Consider the following 27,680-nt stretch of genomic DNA (forward strand, 5'->3'; position numbering starts at 1 on the left):
AAGCTATTTTGATACGTAGGCTATAGTGACGCAATGTAGGCTAGACCTATACAACAGAACTCACAGGCTTCGTGTGACATACATTTACATCTGGAGCACATGTTTCTCTTTTAGAAATTCATTTTATGGCGTTCAAAATGAATCGCGATTAATCACATTAAACGAAAACACAATTAATCACAATTAATCACATCATATGTTTTGACCAGACACACTTCTGTATCTGAGCACACATGACCTGAAATACAATACACTGGTGTTAATTACATATTGTAAGCCAGGAGTCTCCAAGCTTTTCACACGATAAGGCACTTTTTTGAAACAAAAGTGTCAAAGAGCTACTTATGCATCAAAAAGGCTTGTCTGATTATCCTATTTCAACATAAATGATTATGACTATACTTTATGAACCTAAACGTTTGCAGATTCTGTCCCAAATGTTCAACACCAAAGAAAATGTCTCTAAAATGAACAAGCCTTGGGCGAGCGACCAAGACAGGGCTGAGCTGTTGGGCTTTTCCCTTAATTATGAAACTGTGAATATTTGGTTAATGAAATGTGCAATCAATAATCAAATGATTTAAATGTAAGTGTTTATGTTGGACAAGTATTAAAAATGAATATAATTATTGGAGAAAAATTAACCACATTTATTCAAATTTCACAAGTGTGATTAATCACGACTAGAAAAATGTATCGAGTGACAGCCCTAGAAATTATATAAAGTTTTCACATTAAAATACGTTGGGGCATTTTTTATTGTTTATTTATTTAAAAGGGACCATGTACAATCATGACATAAATGTTACCATTTGATGCATTGTACCAGAGTCCCAATAGCATAATTATATTACAGCAATGACAATGAGGCTGAAATAAGATACTTGTGGATTGTGTGACAGAAAAGGGATCACGGCTCTCTCAGTCGCTCGCATGTCTCGAAGCTGCTGTTTTGCCTGAGAGGATGCACATCTGGACACTGGAAATTAGGCCGCCAACTTTGCGTTAATAAGATGCCACTGTTGAGTAAGATTACTGAACTCGCTGTTAAAAGCATTGTGTGTCAATTTAGCAAGGAGAGGGTAGGCCCAAAAACTGTTCTGAGGGCTGCATTTTGCCCTTAGAAAACCGTCACTGATTTATAATGTGCCATTCCCACTTCTGCCAGCACAGGGCACTCCAGACCAACAACATTTTTTGTAAAACACTTTTTGAACAAATATGACAAACACAAGGCCCCTGACTTGTAGAGAGTAAATTCCTTAAAGAAATAACCAGAATGCTCATTCCAGCCACAAGAGGGCAGCTTTAATTGGAAAAAATAAATGAATAAATAATTCTACACGTGTCCAGCAGAGGGCACTGACATAATAAGAGATCAGGATATCAACAACACATTATAGCCATGTGGTAAATGGTCAGTCTGGCCCAGGACATCTGTGGCTACAATAGTCGCATACCATCACTGAGTGTGGTGCATGAATGATGACTACAATGTAGCACTTTGAGAAACGCAGTGACACAGGCTTGTAAAGTGCAATTCAAGTGTAAGCTGCTACTACAGTTATTGATTAGGCCACAGTTCTGTCGAGCTTTTGACCAAATCAGCACTATTTCACAATCACAGCTCATTATTTTTCATTTATTGGATATAGTATTTTTTATAGTATTTTCCTGTTCACAATACATGAGGTCTATGACCTGCTGTGGGAGCTGAATTTCGGCCCACAACCCAAATTAGTTCGACACCCTTGCTTTAGTTGTCAGACAAACTCATACAAGCTGGTACCAGAGTGCACAAAAATGCTTGAAAGCTCACGCACCATGACAGACACCCGTTTTATTACTGTAACTTTCTGCTGCCCTGTCTTTTGTTCATAGGAGAGACTGGCCAGTCACTCGACCATACAGAAACCTCACCTCTTCTACCTGCCAGACGTGCCCAGCGTGCCGTTCTTCCCGCGGGACGCCCATCGGCACGACATCGAAGTGCTGGAGGCCAATTATCACGTCATCCTAGCTGAGTTCCAGGCGGTTTACCAGCGCGGCATTGACTCCAAATCCGGCTGGACATGCATGGGACCAAAGGTAGAACATGCCGTGACTACAAAATCGGCAGTGAAATTGTAAACAAAAACAGTTCACACAATCCAGAAATAAAAAGTGTTTTTTGCCCATGATTGAAAACTGACAATGTTTTGCAGTCCATGACACAATCTACTATCACTGCTGCAATCCTATGACCTCTACCACAACCGCAACAGAAGTACATCTTGTTGTGTGCTTATACAGGAAATAAAGCTGAGTCACTGCACACTGACATTAGTTGTTAGTTCAGATGCCCGTCTCTTTGACCCTTTGAGACTAGATTTACCACAGCTGCTGCTACTCTACAACTACTACTACTGCTGTCATTCACTGTGACTAGTATATACAAACTATAGCGTAAGCCCTTGCTCAGCTGTAATAATTAACATTACATTTACAGTGGATATCTCATGAATAATTGAGGCCTAAAAACATTCCCTTTAGGTTCCTCAACATTAATATTTTACGCTTTACAATAGGTTCATGACATTCTAGAATGTCACATTTCAGTTGGAGCAGGGGCCTGTAACTCGATGTTAAAGACACAGTTTTGTAAAGAAATGTTCAAACAGAAAATCTGCAAATGTTTTTACTGATCATTATTTGGAAGTCATTGGATTCACAAACCTGCCACATTCATCTGAAAGTCCTTTCATCTGACCAACATCCAGTACATACTTTTGAAAATTGTCACCACTTTTGGACACATTTATGAGACATTCATTTGATCTTAGTTCACATGTGCTGAGAGAGAAGGCGTCGAACTTTGTGACAGTTTTAGTTTCATGTGGATAGGTTCAGCCATTATACAGACATTTACCGTAAAACTATAGAAAATTGAGCACTTTGTCCGTTACCATAGCTACCACCATCGGGTTCTTAGCTACAACTATTCGATTTTAAATTACAGGCTGTTTAGTATGTTGTGATGCTTCATAAACGCAGCCCATTTGAAACAATGTGTAAGCAAAAGACAAAAAGCATTTCAAACAGAGCTGGAGCTCCCTCTGTAGGCACTAGTGGGAATGACGCCAGGATGCAGCAGTGAAAACAAACTTTCGCTTTCTGTTTACACATTCGGGCAAATCCATTTTTGAACACACACAGGGTCCAGTTTTGTGTCACCTCTATGATGTAACAAAAACCAGGAAGTACAGATTTAAGCATGTTAGCAATAGGAGAAGAAGTGACTAATGTGAGTAGGATCACTAATAAGGGACACTTCGGTATAACATTGACAAGGGGACAATGTTATAACACCGTTAAAAGCTAGAAAGAAAAAACAAAAGTTGATTCTGCGTGGTATGTCACCTTTAATATTCATAATTAAATCAATTTCTAACTGGATCGATACTAAAACTTAAATATGCAGACTATTTTATGTTTTTCTTTATTGCTTGGATTTACTTCGCTTATTTGTTCAAAAATATAAAATGATTTTACAACAAGATCCTTATATTACAATTTCCGGGACATGACGTAACATAGTATTCCTACTCTGCTCTGTTCTATGGACTCTACCACAGTTACTAGAAGTAGAAGTACATCTTACTATGCACTTTTACACAGGAAATCAAGCTGACTTGCTGGTTTTGCGCTTATGGCCCGACTCTTTGACCCTTTGTGACTGGATTTACAGCTGCTGCATCAACTGTTCAGACTAGTGCTATTACTGTCCCTACTTCTGCTAAAACCACTATTGCTACTAGAACTACCAGACGGATTATCCTAAATACCAAACCAAGAATAGCATGAATGCTGTACTTAAAGCCATGATGCATAAAATTTGACCCAGTAAACAGATTCACAAGTTTATTATGCACGTTTTGGGAGGTGGAACAAAAATAAATGAATAAATAGATGAATACATATGTGCTTTTACTCAGTAGCTTATTGATTAAAAAATAGGTTAGGTCTTTACTTTGATAGCCAGGGCAGAGAAATATACAATCATGAATGTTCCATATAATATAATAGTGTGGCTTTATAATAGTGGTATTTTGTCATCCTAGCACAGTGTTTAGCTAATGTTTTCAGGAATTAGGCCTGCATGATATGGGAAGAAAATGTAGAAAAATTGAAATTTGCATTTGTCTAGTAGTGAATTTTCATCAAAATGTTGACATTTAAACACATTTATATTTCACTATAATAATGTATTATAATGCATTAGTCTTGTATAGCGCTTTTCCAGACGCTCAAAGTCGCTTTACGATTTTGTGCTTTATTCATTCATTCATTAATATGCGAAGCAACCAGTCGACCACCACCAACCACTCACACCCTACATTCGCCAGGCTTCCTGGTGTTCCCAAATGGTCCCCCATCCTAGTACCAGCCAGGCCCTTCCCTGCTCAGCTTCCGAGGTCTGACGGGTTCGGGCATAGCAAAGGTGGTATGGACATTGTGATATTTACATTTATGGTTGAAAGATTTTCTTTTTGCTCATAATAGTATATACATACACATCACAAACTCCGTCATACCTTCATAGTTGTACCTTTCCATCGTTTCTATTGGAAATCTACTTTAGCACATTAGGATGAGTGCGCACAGATAGAGGCTAAAGCCAAAGTTACATGCAGTAAAGGAAGGCCCGCACACCATCAATCCTTGCAGAAGATTTATTAATAAATATGAAATGTTTGGACCGGACAGGTTCCTCCTCAGGCAAATGATTTAGTTGTGAAATGAAATAGTTTTTTGCAATAACGAATATTTCTATAAAAAAAGACATTTAAGTGCTGTGCATCTATAGCCTTTTTATTGTTTTAGTCTATTTTAGTTGTGAAACGTGCTGAAAGTTCATCCAAAAGTTAGGAATGAAACCGAAAAACCAAGAGTCCCAGAAAAATGTCCGTGTTGACAAAAACATTTATTTGATTCCATTCTATTCCACAAAAACAATGTGTGTAATGTATGAATTGAATGTTCACTAACTAACTGACTAAGTGATTAATCTCTGACCTAATGCATGTAACATCGGGCTGTCTTTTGCAGGGCCAGGCCGTGTTCCCCTTGTACAGTGCGGGTGTGTGCGTTGCAGGGAATTGCCGCTCTTGTCCGTGCACTTACCGTACGCTGCTGTCTCTGCGGACGTTCATTAACAGTAACTCGCTGGGGTCAGCTGGCTTTTGGATCCTGGGTCCTGGGGCCACCCTAGGGAGCTCGTACGGCCCCACCAACACCCGACTCCGCTGCCACCTGGGTCAGTAAGAGTTCACCGAAAATAATTTTTGAATGCAACAAATTTGTATTTTCAGTTATAGTGTTTTCTTGTGCAAAAAGTTGATATTTGTGCATATTTGACCACCTCACATTGGTCTCTACAACGCTCCAGAATCAACTGTTTTTGTTGGTTTTCTGGTAAGAAAGCAGTGCAGCCCTTCCAAACAATTGATCCTGGAGCGTCCTAGGGATCACTGTGATGGGAAGTAACGGCACCATGATGACAACTCATACAGCCACTGGGTCACTACAAGGTCAAACACACACAAATATCACTTTTTTTCCCCACATAGAAAAATACTTTAAGGAAAAGAGAGGAGAGAAAAAGCAGCATCTAAACTTGAAAAAATGCTACAGGGGAGTTATAGCCCAATGTAGTAGAATATATATGTTGTCAAGACGGTCTTTGAGTGAACACTGTAATAAAAATGTGTTGGACCCGCCACTGCTGAACTGCAGGTTGGTGAGGGTTGATGTCAAGTAGGGCTGAAAGATATATCGTTATCGTATCGATATTGAGATATGAACATTCAAGATATTCATATAGAAAAAGCAAGATATAAACAATATAGATTCTCATCAATAAAACTGCACTCTTTTGTGTTATGATGCTTTTATTTTTCTGAAAATGCTTAGTTTTCACCAAACCCGTAGTTGTATCGTATCGTGGGATAGGCAACGTCAGGCCCTTCATCATCAAACTCTGGGCCACGAGATGATTTTGAGAAATATTGTGACCCAGATCGGAGATCAAATGCCTGTTAAAGTACTCTAGAAATGTGAAAAAATACTGTCAATTCCTTAAAATGTCTTAGCAGAGCACCCTTTTAGTCCATAATCCTAAAAGAATAATCATCTAAGGAAGAAATTACTTAAATCTACTTGAATTAAGAGATTAAATCTAAAGTTTGAGTAGATTTTGCCTGGCCTTAGAGCAGATAAAACCTATTCTTGCCAATGGAACAAACACGTTTTGTTCATGTTTTTTCTTAATTCAGATTATTTTGTATAATTTCAAGTGATAAATAAATATTTTTTTAAAGTAAAAGTTAATTTGTGTGATTTCCAGTGGGATTTCTATTTGTTCGATTGGCATAAGCATTTTTATCTGATTTTAGATTAGTTCAAACTGACTCAAATTTATTAAAGCGATTTTAAGTAATTTATCTAATTTAAGATGAACATTTTCCCAGCGTACAGTATATGATGTACAACACTGGCATATGTAGAAAGTCAATTGCTTCACTTGGAGGGTCCGGCCTTTGGTCTTTTGACGATGAAGACAACCGGCCCTCCACCGAGCAAACTTGCCTACCTGTGGCATGAATATCGAGAAATTCAATTTTGTCCGTATCGTTCAGCCCTAATGTCAAGCATCGGTTAGAACTGTTTCCCAACTTTGTTTATTTCTGTGTCTTAGTGAAATAAATGAATTAATATTCAAAATCTACGTGGCTGAAAAACATGCGGTTGCTGCTGCTGGATAATAACTTCCAACATGTTAAAAACTTTACACAGAAAGTAAATAAGCTACTTAACTGAAGGAGTGCTCACAGATGTAAGTGTTTTAGCCTTGAAGCTAATGGCTAAAGCTAGCTTGATAAATGGCGCCACACTCTAAACTAGATTTTGAAATATGCCCGGGTTGATGTTTATTTGTCATTTCTTTTGCGCTCTTATTTCAATTTAAATGTTCGCTTAAAGGAATAGGCCACCGTTTTTACATACTGAGATATGTTCTTACCTTAGCTTTGACGAGTTCTTTAGGACCTGTCTGATCTTCCCCCGTGCCTTCAGTCACGTAAACACAGCGCAGGCGGCGTTAGCATTTAGCCTCTCCCTCTCTCCACTATAGCTCCAAAACAGGTCAAGATAGAAGCTAGCCAAGCTCTTCCACGTTTTCCCTATTTAAATATGGTTACGTGAAGTGTTACACTAAAAAGTATAATTACACAAAATTAAACAATGTGGATTTTCTAAGCGGATAAAAGGGGGAACTATATTGTAAGGCGTAATAATACCAGGAGTAGTTCGAAATCCATGCAGTAATCTTCACTTTACTGCGCAGTAATCTTCACTTTACTGTGCGGATGCCAAACTACTCCTGGTATTATTACGCCTTACAATATAGTTCCCTCTTTTATCCGCTTAGAAAATCCACATTGTTTAATTTTGTGTAATTATACTTTGTAGTGGAACACTTCACGTAACCATATTTAAATAGGGAAAAGGTGGAAGAGCTTGGTAGCTTCTATCTTGACCTGTTTTGGAGCTATAGTGGAGAGAGGGAGAGGCTAAATGCTAACGCCGTCTGCGCTGTGTTTACGTGACTGAAGGCACGGGGGAAGACCAGACAGGTCCTAAAGAACTTGTCAAAGCTAAGGTAAGAACATATCTCAATATGTAAAAATGGTGGCCTATTCCTTTAAACTGTGAACAGGAAGTAGTCGTTAACCTGGACTTAACAGTAAGTTGCCAAAAAAGCTAAAAACAGCCCGTGCACAAAGCCCCCGTGATCTAAATCTTTGACCAGTCAGCTCAAATTTTAGAGAGTTGCTAACTTTAACTAAGATTGCACAATGGGAAGGATCTTCACATAAGGTTGGCGGGGACAATTTGTTTGTTCCTAAATACCGACCCCTTTGCAAACCTACGCCCATGTTCCTAGCCCTGCCCATTACATAACTAATTTCCTCTTCCTTCCTTCTGTCTGTCGCTCACCCCGTTTTGTGGCATGATCCTTCCACTACTAATCCTCTCTTATTGGAACAAACAGTTCAAGAGTGCTCGCCCTCCTTATGTGCGCGCCACACTGAGCTCTATGACACCGAAATCCCCGGTTGTTGCGGTGTTTTGCAGGGCTGCAGACTCCAGCGGCCTGTGAGCTGGTGGTGGGGGGGGAGCCTCAGTGCTGGTCAGAGGGACACTGTCTTCTGGTGGACGACTCGTTCCTCCACACCGTCTCCCACAAAGGTTGGTAAGAACAGCACCAAAAAAAAAAAAACCCGCAATGATTTAAGTAAACATGGGTAATCTGGACCTCTGTGTAAAGCAAAGTAGGTTGGATTGGATTATTTGGGGGATTATTTGACTTTTTTGGGTTTTGCTGTTAACATGGCCTTTGTTCCTGTAGCTGAGAAACACAAATAATCTCTGCAGGGGATTCACATCTTACGAAAAGAACAAAATAAAAGCTTGTTCTTCACTTTGTTGAAAGAGAAGATGTTCTCAGGGTTTTGTCTGTACTGCGTTGTTGAGGACTTTTTCGCCTCTCATCCCAAGTGGCTTTATCAGCAACTAATGATCTTTAAGCTTCAGGCAGGACTTATCCAAATTAAAATGGTTAAAAATCACGACAGGTGCATATAGAACTATCTAATTTCAGAAAATGTGTTTAAAATGCATGTTGGTAAATATTTTTTTATGTTGTTTTTTTTTTTTTACTGAGGGGGCGGAGCCTGACAACAGCATGCGCAGGTGGGGAATCAAGAAAAAAAGTTTGGGAACCACTGCATTAGAAGGTCTTATATTGAATACGAGCGATCGCTGTTATTGTTTACTTCCGCAATTTTCACCGGATGTTTGGTAGGCAGCTGATGCAGACAGGCCTCTAACTCGGTTTTATAAAATGATAGATCTGTTACAGCGCAAGAGAAGCAATGCCCTGTTTATGGACATTGTTTTTGCTGATTATAGGATTTTAATAAAATGTTTATCAAATATGAAAATGTAAAATGCCTACCACGGCCAACGGATGTGACGACATCGCGATCGCTCGTATGAATTACAAGATCTAAGAGGCAAGACTGAAGTCAAGCTTTCGTCCATATGCCAAGATACACTTCTGATACACATCTGCTATTTGTTATTTATGTTCACAAAATCTAATTTCAAAATGTCATGTGGAAATGGTATGTCCCATAGTGTGCTTGTTTCAATAGGACGCATATTTCAAAAATAGGCATATTTTCAAGTTATTTCTTAAAAACTCCCATCCACCTTCTTTTTCCACATATTGAATATTTTTTGTATTGTCTTAATTGTAAAAATTGAAGTTGGTGGCCTTTACACTTTTTTAAATAATTGGAGTCAAAAATGCCTGTAGAGGCTAAAATGTCAATTTTTTCACAAACTTCCCGGCTTTAGTAGCCAATTTCTCATTAACTGCAGGGAGTCTGCGTGTGGAACTTTTTGTGGAAGAAGTTTAACTATTGTACTTGATAAAAATAAAAAGTACTTCCTATTTCCTGGAACAAAAGTCAATTTCTAAGCCCTTTCTGAGAGCTAGTCGATGGCCTATTATAAAGTTCTAGAAGGGAGTTTAGCTTTTATTGTTTTTTTAAAATATGAAAGTGCACAGACATGACCACATTTTTCTTTCATTAATGTTTGATCACTCTGAAGGAATGACATGGCAAATAATGACAGTAACCCAGTACGGCATTGTCTAGTACTTTGTTTACATAAACCCAAACCCAAGTATTGGGCGCCTCCTTCCGCATTTAAATGGTTGTTGATGTCAGTAATAATGCAATTTTGAACTATCTTGTCCATGTTTCTGTTTGCAGGTTCACAGGAAGCCGGCCCGCGAGTCATTCTGAGCGTGGATCTGTGGCATCCCAACGTGGCCGCGGCCGAGAGGCAGGCCTTGGACTTTATGTTCAGCCCTGAGCTTTAGAAGTACCTGTGCTTTACCAATGCAAGGCAAAATGAGTCCGAATGTCCACCCTAACCCCGGCCTCAATCACTTTAATAGCCCCACTCTATACAGCGGGCGATGTATGTGACGCTCAGCTCAAGTAACAAGTCATTATGTTGTTGTAACAGTCGCGGATCACATGAACACATGATGTTAGTGTCTGGATAAGTCCGGGAAATATATTTTTATGCAATAATGGATCCATCAAATACCCGTTCAGTCAATAGGCTAATGGTCTATTTTAGTGTAACCTAAAATAATGTATGGGTTCAAAAAATACCCATAGGACTTAAAGTATTATGAAATGTGGTTATACAAAGCACAGGCAGAGGGTACAAACCTGTCCCTACAGCGGCATTGAAAAGGGAAGCAGTTCAAAATGAAACTTAAAACAATGATAGCTACTTGCAAACATGCTAATCAGCACAGGAAGGAGAGTTTTTTTGTGAAGGTGTATAGACAAAAATTCTTTTATGATTTACTTGGATTATTAATCTGTAAATTAATCTGTATAACAATATAGTCCATTTGATATAGATAGGGCCAGGGGCTACAACATTAGCGACATTACATTACAGCAAATTTAAGGAAGGGTTTATTCAGAATGTGAGCGTTACTGGCTATAGATACAGATGGAAACGCATCATACAAGGGGGCGTGTCCTAGCCTAGGAGGAAGAAAACCTCTCACGGGAATCAGAACTTTTTCCATTTTTAGGCGGACTATAAACATATTTATCACACACACAAATAAAGTCAAGCCAAAATTGGGTCCATATGTAAATGTATATATTTTTTTCATATTTTGTTCTGGAGAAGTGAAAAACAGCACTCGTAGCTAACGTTAGCATATGTAGAATGAAGCTAATGTAGCTTCCTGGTTAGAATTGTCCTTTTTTGTTCAGTATTTATGGGCTGTTGAATCACTTTGCTCATCTCCATGCCTCTGTATCTTTATTTAGTAATAATCTAGCGGTAAATATTGACATATTTGGGGACAATCGCTGTACTGTGTACAAGGTTACATTGTGGGGAATTGCCCAGTGGTAATTCGGACACCTCTACAAAATGGCGTGACCCCTGTAAAGCACTATTTAGGGATTATGATGGACATTCGGACACAGCCTATATATATAAACTGTATCTATCCTGCTGTGCTGGGTCATCCGGCAACATCACTGTGTGAAAATGAGGGGCGTGTTTTACAGGCTAAAACCAGGAAGTGCCGCATTCAGTTAGCATGCTGTAACAAAATCATGTAACAAGGACACAACAGAGTTACATGTAACATCTTATTTAAAAACAACAGATACTAATGGCATGCAGTAATAGCTAACTTTTTTTTTTATTACAAGTGCTGCATGTGGGAAAGTGTTTACAAAAAAACATAAAAAATGCAGTTTACATCTACCAACAAACTGTGAGAATCATGTGCTTTATAGGCATCACTGTCAGCATGGTGAGCTCCTGACACATCTATGGATAGTGGCATCACTTGGAGGGCAGCAACCATGGACCTTTGTTGAACAGTGCTTCAAACAGTGCAGGAACATTGACGTGCTAGCTTCCCAAAAAAAAACCTTCCCAAGGCGCTTAGTGTTTTGATCTCTGAAAATGTTGTATGAAAACTGTCCATAAGTATATGACTGATTAACAATGGCTTTTGGCTTTTGAAAATGTAATGTCAACTTGTAATACAGTGATTTATTTTGTTTATTTCATCTATTTTTCTCCCAGTCTTTGATATAATATACAAAGCAGCTGAAATATTAATTAAAGAGAGTCAAATCAGCCTGCTGTTGTTTTTAAAAGTCCAATTGTTAAAAGTGTGGCAAATTCTGTCCTGGTACTGTGCAACGGTTCTTGTAGGTTTTACTTTGAAGCTTTATGTAGTGGAACAGAAAGTATTATTATTCATCTTTCATCTGTAGTAGAGTAAAAGTAGCAAGTTATACTACTCAGGTAAAGTAGCGATACTCAAAAGCTCTAGCAGTAATTAAGTAAATTGACTTTAGGTGACCACCTCGGCTCCTGAATGTACACGCGTTTGAAAGTTGAAGCTTACATTAGATTAATTTTATTTGTTTATTTGTTTTTACTTGTTAAGTTGCTATTCACCCCAAATCTAATTACAAACCTACTATTTCAGGGCTTGACAACATTAACTAACCAGCAAGACACTGGCAATTTGTATTTTGGCCTAGACTGGAAAAGTGCTTTTTTTTTTTTTTTTTTAACTAAAAGTAAATATCTGATTCCAAGGGGTTTTTATGCTTGTTCCATTGGCCTTAGCATTTCTATCCTGGCTTAGATTAGTTAAAACCGACTCAAATTCAACCTTTATTCAAGCAATTTTAAGTCATTAATCTCATTTAAAATCCAGATTTCTTCATCATAATCTACATAAAACCCAAACCACCAATAGGTTATGTTATATTATAAGTGAGAAAAAGGTTTATACAGCAGTGCATTGATGCTGTGGCAGTATTGTAATGAAACCAGCTACAGTGGCCTGTGTGCAAAAAAAAAAGTTTACTGCAATTTGATAAAGTATTTTTTTCCAAATTGTTCTGTTCCCTGCAGGTCATAGGTGATATTTTAATCTGGAATAGCTTTTTGGTGACTTTTCCCCGTTCCAGTTAGAGGGGAATTAGAATGATGATTCGGCCCGACCTGCCATCTGTTCCACTGAGGGTCCCATGATGGGGATTACAGTGAACTAATCCAGGCCAGAACCTAGACATAGATTAAGCCTCTCAATGTTGTAGTCGATGTGATACTGTATAGGTCCCGGGTAATGACATGTAGGTCCTCTGTCTCACATTTAGCGCCTTTTTTTTTTAATCGAAACAAGCCTATTATGCACTACAAAATGACAGTAATCTGGTAAATATACACAATAACATGCTTCTGGATCAGTCAGCAATGAAAAATGTAAATTTAATTTACAATGTTACACAGAAATGGCAGAACAAAAATGACAATTTCGGGGGGAAAAAATCATCAAAAAGTTATTAATGCATACTTTCAAGATACTTTTATATATTTCCATATATTCGTCAACTACCTACAACTACCTAGACAAGTCTGTTTTGTGGTGGTTCGATTTTCTTCCTTGTCAAAAGATCAAGGGCCGAATTTCAGAACCATTGCCCCAAGTAAACACTTAAAATCGCAGTGATGTACATATCACCTTACGGGGTCTGGAATTTAAAGTAGTTTAAAGGGTATTTGCTTACTGATGTGTGCAATAATGTTTCTCAACATCGGTTTGGGGGGACCAGAGCGTCAATGCTGGAGGACCAAATTTTGCCCCTGGGCCTGACGTTGCCGACCCATGATATGTATTATTGGTACCAATGATTTCAGGACAGCCGTATACAAAACAGAGGCACAGTAAAAATTACAATATATATTTTTTAAAGTATCTTTTTTTTTTATAGGTTTTAGCTACTTACAGTCAATCTATTGTTAATTAAGCTATAAATATTGCTTATGGGTGACATTTTATAATATAATATAACCTTACCCAGGGACAACATGAATATTGACACATTTACATGAATTAATTAATTCATGTGTACTGTCCCTGTCAAATAAACTCATACACAATTTAATTAATAAATGTAAGGTATATAAAACCAAAATGGTGTTTAAAGAATAAACCCTGACAACTGAACTTCCATTGCTTTGGATTGTGTTATTAAAACTGCTAAGTATTCTGGGAAAAGGAGCACATATAAACTTATAAAACGTATTAATAAACTAATGTAGATGGTAAAATGTAAAACACTGGCGTCATCGTTCACTTATTTGGACCTACAGTGTGTCAGATGTGTTTACCTACAGTGTCCCAGCTAATGGAGCTGTTTCACGGCTCTTTTTTTCTTTTCTTTTCATTTTTTTGCTAGTCCCACTTAAAATTGCGGATTTCCATGGTTAAATCTTTTGTATAAGGCTGCCTTCACATTCATTCTTGGGATGAACAAACAAAGCTACCCAAAGAATGGCAGTTTTGGAGCTAACCTCACCACTGTAAGTTCAGTTGTTGGATTGTTTAACAGTCTTGCAGTCTGCATGTCTCTGTGCTTTATCATAAAGACTCAATCATTTCTTTGCTTCAAGCTAAAACTTAGAGAGTGCTGTAAACTACATTAAAATGTGGCTGCAGTAACCAAATACCTAAAATAAGTAATATTGTCATCTTTTTCGGTCCCACGCATAAGAGTTAACACAATAACTAGAGATAATCTCCACCCAATTACATTTCATTTACATACATTTCATTAATACATGCATATTCAAATGAGTAGTTCATTCAGCTACAAAGTTATGTTTTAACAATATACAAGCTGTTGTATGAATACAAAACTATTTATATGCATATTATAATACATGTAAAAATGATTTGTTTTACACACTCCGTTTTCATTTTTGTGACATCATCTTCACAAATTCTGCAAAGAGAGGAACATTACTTTGTTTATTGGTTCTTATAATATTTGTATTTTTACATTAGAGGGGACATAATAGGCTTTATTCAGGCTCTGTAAAATAATTATTGACAACCATATTTTTCCACAAATGTACTATAATGATGTATTAACAAAGCTTCTTTCACTACTGTTTACTGTCCACACGCCAAAAACAAGCTTCGTACGTCCCCTTTAATCTCACACACTGTCTCACCTTCAAAGTCCACGGTCCCGTCCCCGTTGTTGTCGGCCTCCTTCACCACCGCCTCGATCTCCTTCCGGCTGGTCTTCTCTCCCATCAGCTTGGTCATGGCGTGCCGCAGCTCATCGATGGTGATCGAGCCGTCCCCGTCAATGTCGAACTGGATAGAGGACAAAGTGTGTGTGAGCTCTCAGTTGTCCAGGAGATTTCAAGTTGTCAACTGGACCGGGCCGTTTTTGAATTGCTCACGTGACACATTCAAAACATCAGAAAATATATTGTATGATTTGCAACTTAAAGCCATACGGCGGAACATTTCACCCCAACAAACAGAAACAAAGGAGCACGAGCATGGCTGAAAACACACTTGATTTTGCCAAAGATCTGCCTCCACTCTAAAGACAGAATAAAGGCATCCAAGAGTTAACATAAAACCTTTCTGTGCTATTTTGACATTTTCTGCTCACACAACTTGCTAGCTGGTAGCATTGCGTTAGCCTCCACGCGGTAAACAACAAGCTCTGTCAAACTGTAGCTTCCAAGACCAGACCTTTTGATTGGGTTATATATGATTAAATACACTTGAGCATAAATGTACATATATTTGTCATATTTAACCAAATGCTTGCCTATTTTGGTGGTCAGTGTTGAGTTTCGTGACAAAGGGAACGTAATGTTGAGGTGTGACAAAGCTAGCTTTGCAACACCAGTTTCCTGTTTGGCAGGGATGCCAGGTCTGGGCAGCCCAAAAATATCTGAAAACCGCGGAAAACCCGCGGACATACAGCGCGGCTGGAATTTTCAATATTGTTTACTAGTTAACAGAGCCCATGTGCTCCTGCGATGATGAAAAACCGCCCCTACCTCACTCCCTTATTGAAAAAGCAGCCTACACAGCCTTGGATTTGCCTTCGAAATAGTGATTTTGATCAAAAATAAGATAGAAATAGAAAATTTGACATTGATTACAGCAAGGCAAAAAAAGGTGGACAGTTTTTTTTCACCCGCGGAATGGCTTTAAAAAACGCCCAATTCTGCAGTTTAACTGCGGACCTGGCAACCCTGCTGTTTGGGGACTGCTGAAGAAAAAAATAAGGCCTCTCTCTTTGTTTGGAAACCTTTAGAAAGTATCTAACACTAGTGAAATCCTTTATGAGTTGTTAAAATGCAGTAAAAAGGGGCAAAGATGTGAAATATATAAGAACTTGTCAAAAAGCAGGAAGTAGCTCTCACTCTGCATTTACCGGCATGACTGTAGCCCCACAGCGCCCCCTGTTGGTCGGTCTCGACCAGTTTCTCCTAAAGGTGCTTGAAATGCAAAGTCACAAGGGGCCGCCCCACCCTACAGGAGCCGGTCTCAAGTGGCCTGTCCCATAAGCTTTCTCTTGAGGGTTAGGGTAAGTTTAGGGGTTAAGATGTCTGCCGTCCATAGAAAAAGAAATATTGTTTTTATCCAGTTTTTACTCTAGGGCTGCTAATACCTTTCACAATCAACCTCCCCTGCGGAGAGAGGTGTTCAATGTCAAACGTCGTCACACTCCCGATTACCCAGCACTGGGGGGGGAGGTCCAGCGTGTGGCGCCAAAGAGCAGAGCTCCAGCTCACCTCTTTGAATGCATCTTTGAGCTCCTTCAGGCCAATCATCCCTGCCGTCTCAGCCAGGAGCTTGGGCGTCATCAACTCCACAAAATCTTCAAAATCCACGCGGCCTCCCACTGCGATGAGAAAATTTATTCGGATTTAATCAAAGTTAAGCCCAGACATTGATTGTAGCGGCAAAGTCACCGCCACACATAGTGTTTGATTGCACGCACTAAAATGTAAAACGCTGTAATCTCCGTTTCTGCCCCTCGGAGAGTTTGCATAGATCTGCCGTACTGGGTTTTTGCACCAGATGTTCCAGTTGGAATTTGTCATTGTGAGGGACAGGACCAGTGCATTAGCAGAGGTCATTTAAATTTAGATTAACCTCGATGTAACACAACAAAAACAGAAAAAGGTAAATATAGATCAATCATAATAATAAACCAATAGAGACTTTAAAATGCAAATAACATACACAGCATTTGGACACACATTTATTTAAATGGAAGCTAACAGTTGTTCCACAGCTCTTTTCTTGACTTTTTATGCTGTTTCTAACCATGGACATTGTTTGCTAGTATCGCCTACAGTGTACGCCTCTGATTAGTAGCTGATATCAGAAAAGGGATGAAAAAAAAAAAAAGAATATATATATATATATATATATATATATATATATATATATATATATAATTATTATTATATATATATATTATTATATATATATCATTATTTCATTAACATGAGTTAATATGACTCATGTTACGTCAAATTGCAGGCCCAGGTGGTCAATTTGGGCAATTTACTACATTTGTAAAACATGTAGGGCCCGATCTTGTGCATCAAAACGGAGACGATAGTGTGACATTTTGCGCTCAGTAGAAGCGCACTTTGTGATCTTGCCACTCCAGACTTAGCGCATTTAAATGGGTGGAGACACACATTTTCCTCCAACCAGATCGACTCCGCGTCCAGGAGAGTGGTTGTGTGGGAGTGGGGGGTGAACATGTGCTTTTGTTTTGCTTTGCGTTCACGCCGAGCGCGGCCGATCCGCGCCACAGCGGACGCTGTAGCTCTTTTTCTCTGGAGACGTGAACATCGTTTAGCTCACGATGGGGTAAATAAAGTTTTTAGTTTGACCTGTGAGAGCCTAAGGCTTAAGAAAGAACGCAAGACAGCGCAATGTAAACGAGGAAGTGAATGTCAGCCGTGTTTCCATCAGTGCAGTCACCTCCTCTTGTGACGCCCCCTCACAGGTGGCGGAGGCGAATGGCACATATAGCGCCGCCACTCGGAAAATAATTCGCCAAAAGCCTGCGCCGCCCCGTGCGCCGCCACAAGATCTGGCCCTTAAACTCACAGACTTTCACTTTAAGACCACAGCAACAAACCAGTGTCGTCATCCACAAAACACCACTACAATAAATGATTAAAAAAAATACACTGCTATGTTGTGATAATCCCCCAAAGATTGGCGGTTCGATCCTCTGTGAATGCATTAACGCGACAGTGGTGACGATAATCAGAAATCCCCAGGTCAGTCATGGTAGCTTACCGCCACTGAGTGCTACGTGTGAATGAAATAATGGACCGTTAGAAAGTGCTTCGAAAGAGCTTACGAAGATGGAAAAATCGAAGCCATTACCATCTGAAAATAAACAAAGTTGCTTAATACTCGCAGTAGGCTCACGATACTGCATTTGTTATTGTTATAATCTCAGATAGACGTGTCAGTGAGATTTTACACAACACATTATGTACGTACCAGAGAATATTGACCTTTCATGATGCAGATGTTTTGGGGTTCATCTTTGCAGTTGGGGGGCCTAGCCACATAAAACAAAAACGGGCAAAAAAATCGACTATCTCAAATAGAATTGAGATCAACTCATTTCGTCTCTTGAGTATCAAAAATGGGTGGCATCATAAACACAGGCTGTCATTGAGCCTCGATTTAACCACACACAAATAATGATGACGGAAATATTTATTCATAATGTACACTGGCCTCTATATCCTCCGTTTGAGATTTCAATGTGGATATATCATGTATAATTGTGGCACATAAACCTGCTTTTGAGCTGGCTGGAGCAAGTAATTATTGTGAACATAATCACCACAGAAAGGCTATGTTGTCTCAAAGTTTGCTGATAAAATGTGCTAAAAATAATATATGAGACTCCATTTTTTTATACCCAAAGGTATGCTAACAAATCAATGGCACAGTGATAAGATGAATTTTGAGTCTGGTGATGGTTTATAATCTTTAAAAATGCAGCAGAGACTTTTGGAGTTGTTTGAATATGTAAAAGTCCAGGAAATAGTCGGATATTCTGCAGTGGAGCAAAAAACTGACCAAAGTGAACAGTATTCTTCAAAACTGTATGAAAAAGTGAAAGTGAAATACGACCTCAGGAATGATTTTGATAAGGGAACAATGTTGTAATATGAAAATGAAACCACATTTTTGCAAAGTTTATACTAAAAAAGAATGAAATAGTAGATTTTTGTGGCGGTGTAAATGAGCTTACAGTTCATGTTGATGTTCTGGCTCAGCTCGATTAGCTCCATCTCTGTCGGCATGTAGCCCATAGTCCGCATTAGGTTCCCCAGGTCTTTGCAGCTGATGTAGCCGTCCTTGTCCTTATCGAACTCGACAAACGCATCCCGCAATTCTGGAAACGGCAAAAGGAATGACACAAACACAAAAAAAGCATGTTTTAAAAGAGGTCAGAGTTGCAATTTTAAATGCAGATGTTGTGGTATAATTGGATAATCCAGGAAGATTAGACCTTGAAAATGATCCAATTTTTTTTAAATTATATATTTCTCATTTAAACTCTAAAAATATTAAAACTAACAAAGCTTTTTATCATTCCGTTTCCAAATTGACATATTCTTGTTTCTGGCAATAGACGATAACGTTTGTAAAAAGAGGTATAGACACATTCTGGCTCGAAAATCAATTTCACTTTTTAAAAATGTACCTACCATCAATTTCATCATTGGTAAGATTTCTCTGCAAAAAAAACAAAACACAATACGGTTTATAGGATCATTTACACACACACATATCGCTTCAAATTTAAATTCTGTGCATAAATTACAAACAGTAGCTTACATGTCTCTTGGTGGCTCCTCGGATGAAAATGCAGGGCTGTTTCAAGCTCATGATCTGATCTGTTGCTCGCAAAAAAACCAGAACAAAAAACAAAATTCAAAATTCAATCTAACGTGTCTGTCGCTGTGCTGCGGCGTCCCTTGTGAAGCATGTGTCGGCAGCGGCTAAATGAGTTGCCCGGAGAAAGATGAGTTCTGGAGTGGATTATCTCGGCAGCTTTGGTCCAGAAAAGCACAGAGACACAGTGCGGGCTTAACACTGGCCATGCATCACACGCGCACGGTGGGGTAGCGGCAACCAAACATCCAGGACTTGATGTGAGTGCTGATCTCGACTTTTGTGTGTTTTTTTTTTTTTTCAATTTTCAGGCATGGGCTTAGGATTGCGAGTTGAGCCGTAGCGCACTCTGCCACCGATAAAAGAAATGACAAAATGTAAAACGGCGAAAACAAGCTTTCACTTTCAGCTAACGGCTAGCAAATCGATGGCGGCGTGAAGAATACACTTAAAGGAATAGGCCACCGTTTTTACATACTGAGATATGTTCTTACCTTAGCTTTGGCGAGTTCTTTAGGACCTGTCTGAAATCCGCGCAGTTATCTTCACTTTACTGTGTGGATGCCAAACTACTCCTGGTATTATTACGCCTTATACCATGGTCTGGGTGAATACTCGATTCTGATTGGCTGGTGCATTATTTTGGTATAACCGCACACGTAGTCCGGTAGTTAAATCACTGGGATATCACTCCGCTGTGGGCATCACCATAGCAACGCATGACACAGCTGAATCAGATAAACATGTAATTAGTGACTGACAGGAACGTATGAGATGGATTTTGTTTAATTTCAACGTTTTTGGCCGAAACAAAATGTTTGATAAATGGGAAGTAGAGGAGAGTGAGCAGCTAGGTTAGCTACTGTTAGTAAAATATGAGCTTTCCATTTCTATTGAAAACGGTTAAGGCACTATTCATGATTTTCAGGCGTACATAAAATGATCTCTGCATTTAAACATATTTGGCTGGATTAGTAAAGTCAAATATAAAAGTTTCAGTTCGTGGGGCCCAGGTGTGAGCGACTCCACCGCAGCTGTTTCCATAAACAGTTGAGCTTGTTGAGCTAGCTAGCTAGCTTCAGGTTAAACAGCGTAAAAGTGAAATAACTCCTGCCCACGAGTGCCGCATATCGGTGTTTACTTCCACGGAAAAGTGCCGTCTTAGTCCTGTTGTGTTGTGATTCTGTGCTTATGTTGTTTCGTTGCGCCTGACTGAGATCCTCGTAATAGCTGCGGAGAATGACTCGCTCTGAGACCAGCCTTCAGTGACCGGCTAATAACCCACACAAAATAGTCCCGTAGTCTGGCATATTTAGTGACTTTAGTAAATGAAACAAATATTTATTATAAATGTTACGTTTGTGGGACCATGGTATAAGCGGATTAAACAACGAGGAGCCGTGCATTAGACGGTTATAATGCACTTCGCGGAGTAACACCACTCCGCTGCGCGTCGTGGTGTTCTTGACTCCGCGTCGTGCATTATAACCGTCTAATGCACGGCTCCTCGTTGTTTAATCCTTACTTACAATATAGTTCCCCCTTTTATCCGCTTAGAAAATCCACATTCTTTAATTGTGTGATATTATACTTTGTAGTGGAACACTTCACGTAACCATATTTAAATAGGGAAAACGTGGAAGAGCTTGGTAGCTTCTATCTTGACCTGTTTTGGAGCTATAGAGGAGAGAGGGAGAGGCTAAATGCTAACGCCGTCTGCGCTGTGTTTACGTGACTGAAGGCACGGGGGAAGATCAGACAGGTCCTAAAGAACTCGTCTCAGTATGTAAAAACGGTGGCCTATTCCTCAGCTAAACTGCTAAGAACGTGTCCAGTGATGGAGAAAGGACAGTTCTGTGTTCCCTTTATGATGTCATAAAATCCAGGAAATGCAGATCAGAGCGTTTCAGCAGTAGAAGAGGAAACAACCAAAGTAAAGGGGGACAACTCAAAACTGCGTGAAAGAAGTGAAATACTATTCCAGGTATGTTTTGGATGAGGGAGCAACGTTAAAAAGCTAAGCAAAAGCTAAAACATGTTTTTGCTTGATATCTCTCCTTTAAAGGGGCTATGCAAGTTTGTGATTCTATGCTCACTACTGCCACATCAGGCCTTATGCGTAACTGCAGCTTCTATATTAAGCTCGTGCATGACGGCACTTAGGACCCGAATTAACACCTTTTTGAGTGACAGAGGCAGTTGTGGTGAACAGGTCTGGGCTCATTCTACACATTAGGACATGGCTGGAACATGTGGGGGGAGGAAAATACTTCATTTTAACACTTTTAAACTCAGTATAGTCCCTTTAAAGAATGAGCAGCAGCCCAAGTGTGACCGCTTAGATCTGCTTTTTGTGCACACCACTGCACACTGTAGAAACTGCACAATGTCATTCTTGATTCAACGTTTTGATTGATGGTTTTGTATAAGATGGGCAAGGCAACTTTATTTATAGTAAGCACTTCACACACAAGGCAAAGAACATGAACAAAAACATCAAAACATGGGAAATACACAGTACACAGGGTCACGAGTTGGACATTTTTCTCGGGTAGGGGAGGGGCGCCCGCCTGTCGACTGGAGGGCGGTGGGAGGGGAATTGAGAAGAGGTCATGAACGCAGAAGGATTGGGGCGTGGTTAGGGAGGCCATGCGTGTGCTGTTATTTGCATGGTGCAATGGGTTTATAATGAAGTCCCGTAGCCTCAGTCCGTAGTTTAGCTCCGTGACTTCAGGTTCAAATGACTATTGAAAACACATTTTCTGATAGAAAGCTACGTTTGTTTGTGTGTGTGCATATATGTGTAACTGAGGAGCGGTTTGTACGTGAAGTGTTTTTTCTCAATTTAACTGTATTATGTGAATATGTAATTGCTTGAAGCGGACCCCAGGAAGAGTAGCTGTCCAATTGGAGAGAGCTAATGGAGATCCAAATAAATGAATAAACAAATAAACAAATAAACAAGGGGGAAAATAATGATTCCAGTGGTTCATAATTTATGATGAATTAGCTTTTACTCGGTCTCAGCATTAGTTCAGTTCTCCAGACAGAGCAGGTTCATCCCTTTTCCTGCCAAGACATGATAAATATGATCCAAACACTTATTCACAAAGTCACTATCCTATTTATTATTTTCTATATAGTTTTTACAGAAGTTGGCAAACAACAGTGTTAATTTTGACATGTTTTAACCTAGTTTTTGTTTTAGTCTTTTGATGAAAATGAATTCATTCAATTCAATTTGAATGGAGATTTAGTGAAAAACTCAATTTTAGTCTCGTTTTAGTCGACTGAATTTAAGACACATTTTTTTAAGACTAAATTTAAGACACATTTAGTCGACTTTACATTTATAATCTTCATTATGATCATATTTAATCCTCTGCTTCATGGAGCTGCTCCCACATGAACAAAGCTTTAGAGCATTTCACTTCATTTTTATTTAGTCTTATTTTAGTCGACTAAAATATCTGGACATTTTAGTCATAGTTTTAGTCTCATGAAAAACTTTGAATTTAGTTTTAGTCCAGTTTTAGTCGTCAAAAATATCACTTTGACTAAAATTAAGACTAAATAACGCTGCTCCTGTAAAGAACACATAACGACGTACAAAAAAATCTGATCTATACAATAATTCAATTGCATAACCCTGAATGCGTGATGAAATCAAAGTGTTTTGCATGAGAGTATCGGGAGAGTTTGACATGCAACAGTGAGGATCAAATGATTTGCGTCGGCTTGGCATGAGACACAGTGGCGCATGCAAACCGCTTAATCGTGACACTCCGGGGACAGCGCATGTGCGGCGATTTGCTTATAGGATCCGCATTAGTGTGTTATGCAATTTGAGGGCATGCAATCGTGTGGTCGAATTTACACTGGCTTCAGGAGATTCGCTTTAATTCATTCACAATGTAGCTTCGAGCCCGCTTCGACCACCGGGGGCAGTAGAGCGTGGGAAACGTCCACGCTCGGCTGGTCCGTGTGAGAAACGCAAAAAAGAAAAACGTACTGAAATTAGCAAGTGATTCTAAACTGCAGCTGGACTTGTGGTTTCTGCTTTCTGTTTTGTGCGTTTTGACTGACAAATGCTGCGACCACTATTCCCAGCGGTTTATCGCAGGTGCAACATTTGACTGCAAAAGGACATCGAGGGTGCGACTGTTTCTGTGGAGAATCACCAAATCATAGGAATATGTTTAATTTTTTAATTAAAGGCCCTGTACACGATTTGGTCTGCTTTTAGTGAAAGTACGCCTGTTCACTTCTCCCTCAGTATACTAATATGCAGTGGTTTGTGGAAAAAACAACACATTAAAGTATGTTTTATCGATTGCGCATTTACAGGCTAGCTTTGATCTCATTACTGTGACAGTGACCCTGAAAAACTGCTCATGAGACTCATTCCTGTGCAAATTGGCATGTTGAAAATGTATTGTGTAAATAGTGTGAATGAGTTTAGATCACAACAGTTTAAACTACCGCTCCCTTTCATTGTTGTATGCATTAAAAAAATAAAGAAATAAAGAAAAGAAAATCAGGTGAAGGATCAAATGGCTTGGGTTTGTATCGCGCTTTAAAGCTTGCGTGACAAATTTAATTCATTTCTAGATCCATAGACTGTAAATTAAGAATGGACTGATTCTTGCCTCTTTGTTCCTGAAGCTGTAACAAAATGGCGGCTGGCTCCGGTTGTTATAGGCTCTTGTGGACTTGACATTGAATCGTTTTTGTCGACTCACTGGGACCTCCACGTGTTTGTCTTAACACTCGCAACATCGTCCAATTTTTTTCTTTTGCCATTCTCAATGATGGGTCTGGCTCCAAAAACCCATCTAAACTATTAGCATGAACGGGCTTCAGTTAGCCCACACTGAAAGCCACCATCACTTGTTAATTTAAAGTCTATAATTAATCTGTTGGTAGACTAAGCACAGGGTCGATATCTCTAACCACAACTTACACCATCACACTATACATTTTAATACAGAGAATGTGCGTGAAGCCTGGAGACTCTGCAGTTTACTACTGTGCCCGAGAGCCACAGTCACACAGAGGATATGTGGAGCTGAACAAAAACTCTCACACTGTCGGAAAACACCAAACAAACACATTCTTGCATTCTATAAAGCATTTGAAATATGTCTCCTTGCTTTATATAAGACATTATTGCATTACAATCAGAGAGGAGGTGTATGGAGTGCATTGTTTGCGGCCCTCCAACTGGAGATTTGTCAGTGGGTTATATACAGTTGAGCTCAAAAGTTTACATAACCTGGCAGAATGGTTTTGACTATTTTTCAAAGAACTCACAGATAGTGGTTGTGTGAAGCCATTTGTGGTGAAACAACTGAGTTTGCACTTCTTAAATCATCATGAAAAAATAATGACCCCGATCAAATGTTTACATACTCCAGTTCTTAACACTGTGTACTGACTTTAACATCAATGACAGCTTGGATTCTTTAGTGGTAGTTGTGGATGGGCCTCGTTATTTCCTCGGATGGTAAAACCGGCCATTCTTTTTGGCAAAAAGCCTCCAGTTCCTGTAAATTCGTAGGCTGTCTTGCATGAACTGCACGTTTGAGATCTCCCCAGAGTGGCTCAATGATATTGAGGTCAGGAGACTGAGATGGCCACTAAAGAACCTTCACTTTATTCTTTTGTTGGTCGACTTGACCGTGGTTTGGTTTATGGCAGAATCCCTAATTTTGTACTTCTTAATTAGAGTTAGAACACTGCTGATTAATACTGTAACTGGGTGGGAGCTATAGGGTTTACATTATTATTTGAAGTTACTCTTTTAGCTGTTCCCCATGTTAGGATAAGAACATACACCCCACAAGGCTCACAGATCCGTAGACTGAAACAACAGAGACAAAAAACATTTCCATTCATTTACTTATAATATTTGAAGTTGGTTTTGAGTTTGTTTCACATTTTCCAAAAGGTAGCAACAACGCTGCGCATATCAGAAGGCATGATTAGATGCTCTTGGTTGTTGATAAATGGATGACTTGTGATGATGATGTGGGGGTGATTTCAATCAGTTTTAGTGGCTGTTGCCCTTGGTTTCTTCAGTGAGTTTCTCCCATTGATGTAAATATACTTCAATGTGTTTCTCCTGACAAGACACCTTTGACTGAAGGCAGGGGTCTCCTACTTATTCCTAAAGTCAACAAAAAGACTCATGGTGAGGCGTCGTTCCAATATCACGGCCCTCACCTCTGGAACGACCTGAGGAGGAGCTCAGGGCTGCAGAGAACGTTCATGTTTTTAAGAGCAGGCTCAAGACCCGCCTTTTTAGCTTAGCCTTTAACTGACATCTATTTATTTATTCCTAATATATAATATACATGGGAGGTGATGTCAGGCGTATTGTTTTAAATGTTGTAATCTGAAAAGCACTTTGTGATACCTTTCGGTATGAAAAGCGCTTTATAAATAAAGTCTGATCGATTGATTGACTGAAGGTGTATGCATTTAGAGCCCGCTGAATCATTTGCATGTCCTTTCCTGGTCAAAGCCCTCTCATATAGACTTAAAGAGAGCAGTATATATGAGCTCCTCACAGTCCCATGTGCAGTCTCAGGATGAACACTCTCAGGCTGTTGGTGGCTGCTCTCTGTCTGCTCTGTGAGTTTTCCTCATTCACTCTCAACATCAGCTCTATTCACACACAATGCTCCTGTTACTGAGGCCTCGACTGAACACGTTTGTGTCCACAGGTGTGAAGAGTGAGACACTGACACAGCCATACACTATGACTGCGCCACCTGGAAGCACTGTGTCCATCCGCTGTCTTGTCTCCTATTCTGTGAGCAGCTACTACACAGCATGGATCAGACAGCCTGCTCGGAAAGGCCTGGAGTGGATTGGAGACAAATCCACAGGAGACTCTAACTATAAAGATTCACTGAAGAATAAGTTCAGTATACATGCAGATTCCTCCAGCAACATGGTGACTCTGAGTGGAACAAACATGCAGCCTGGAGACTCTGCAGTTTACTACTGTGCCCGACGACGAGCACAGTCACACAGAGAATATGAAGAGCTGAACAAAAACACTTCAGTGTCAGGCTCTTGAGATCCAGTAGGAGGCGCTGTCACTCTGTTGAGATTTGTTCAGGCACCATTAAACTGTCAGCGATAACAGCAGCTGGACTTGTGGTTTTAGTTTCCTCTTTACCTCAGACATTTATAGAAAGAAGGTAGAGTTTTTATTTTAGTTTTTTTCAGTGGTAAAACATTTACTCTGTCATCATGTTTCTCTGAGTCAGAAATCATTTGGGTACCTAAAGTGTGGCTCAGGGGCAAAATGTGGCCCTCAGACCAATTGTTGACGACCCTCAGGCCATCACCAGAGAGGATGCTTTTTAGGTAAAGTTTAATGATTCTACACAGTTACAACCTCAACAACTGAGGCTTTACCAAACGCTGTCACATGATTGATTACTTACCACACTCCATAGTGGTGCGTTCCAGGCAACTGGTATTTTTCCCACTTGAAAATGACACCTCACGACTTCAGAGCTTTCCAGGTGATTAAACAGATGTAAACAAAACAGCTAATGCGACAACAGCTAGCTAATAAAGGTTACATGAATGTTTCTCTACAAAAGTATAACTCAAGACATACTAAATAAAATTATATTCGAGAATAATACCAAACGTAATGTTCACTTCACTGGAGCAGTGGTTTTGTAAAGTTTTGTCATTAGTTGCGCTCATGGGGATTACTGTCTTCATCTTGCATCCGAACTCGGAGCTCTCTGGACGTCTCTGAGTTTACAAGTGGTAATTACCTGTTAGAGCGGCGTTCCAAGGCATTGTTCCTATTGTCGGAGGTTGGAAATGTACCTTGCCTGGAATGCACCATAAGCTGTTTTATGTATTTCCTTCATTAATTTCTTATCTTGGATAGATCCATAGACTGTAAATTAAAAAGAGTCTAATACTTGCCTCTTTCTTCCTGAAGCTGTAGCAAAATGGCGGCAGGCTCAGGAAGTTCCTGGCTCTTGTAGACTTTCCATTGAATTGTTTTTGTCGACTCACTCAAACCACCACATGTTTGTCTTAATAACACTCGCAACATTGTCCTATTTTTTGATCTAAATGATGGGTCTGGCTCCAAAAACCCAGACAGTTTGTCTGGGTTTTTGGAGCCAGACCCATTAGCATGAAAGCGCTTCAGTTAGCCCGCGCTGAAAGCCACCATCACTTGATA

At 39.5% G+C, this 27,680-nt stretch overlaps 2 protein-coding genes across 2 annotated transcripts in view; one reads left to right on the forward strand and one right to left on the reverse strand.

The window, feature by feature from the left end:
- asphd1 (aspartate beta-hydroxylase domain containing 1) overlaps positions 1-10,171 on the forward strand; it is a 13,233-nt gene extending 3,062 nt beyond the window's left edge. The window contains exons 3-6 of the mRNA XM_079564991.1: positions 1,882-2,088; positions 5,089-5,296; positions 8,176-8,289; positions 9,885-10,171. Coding sequence (XP_079421117.1) covers positions 1,882-2,088; positions 5,089-5,296; positions 8,176-8,289; positions 9,885-9,994 — 639 coding nt within the window. The 3' untranslated portion in view covers positions 9,995-10,171. The remainder of the gene's footprint in view (positions 1-1,881; positions 2,089-5,088; positions 5,297-8,175; positions 8,290-9,884) is intronic.
- Positions 10,172-14,434: 4,263 nt separating this feature from the next.
- Positions 14,435-19,448, reverse strand: cabp5b (calcium binding protein 5b). The gene is made up of 6 exons (XM_079565187.1): positions 19,397-19,448; positions 19,267-19,294; positions 18,807-18,950; positions 16,297-16,406; positions 14,704-14,851; positions 14,435-14,471 (listed from the first exon to the last, which is right to left on the reverse strand). Exons 1-6 carry the CDS (start codon positions 19,445-19,447, stop codon positions 14,443-14,445), a joined length of 510 nt encoding a protein of 169 aa, XP_079421313.1. The 5' UTR covers position 19,448; the 3' UTR covers positions 14,435-14,442.
- Positions 19,449-27,680: the final 8,232 nt, after the last annotated feature.

The sequence above is a fragment of the Gobius niger genome (assembly GCF_951799975.1).
Source record: "Gobius niger genome assembly, chromosome: 10".
Lineage (NCBI taxonomy): Eukaryota > Metazoa > Chordata > Actinopteri > Gobiiformes > Gobiidae > Gobius > Gobius niger.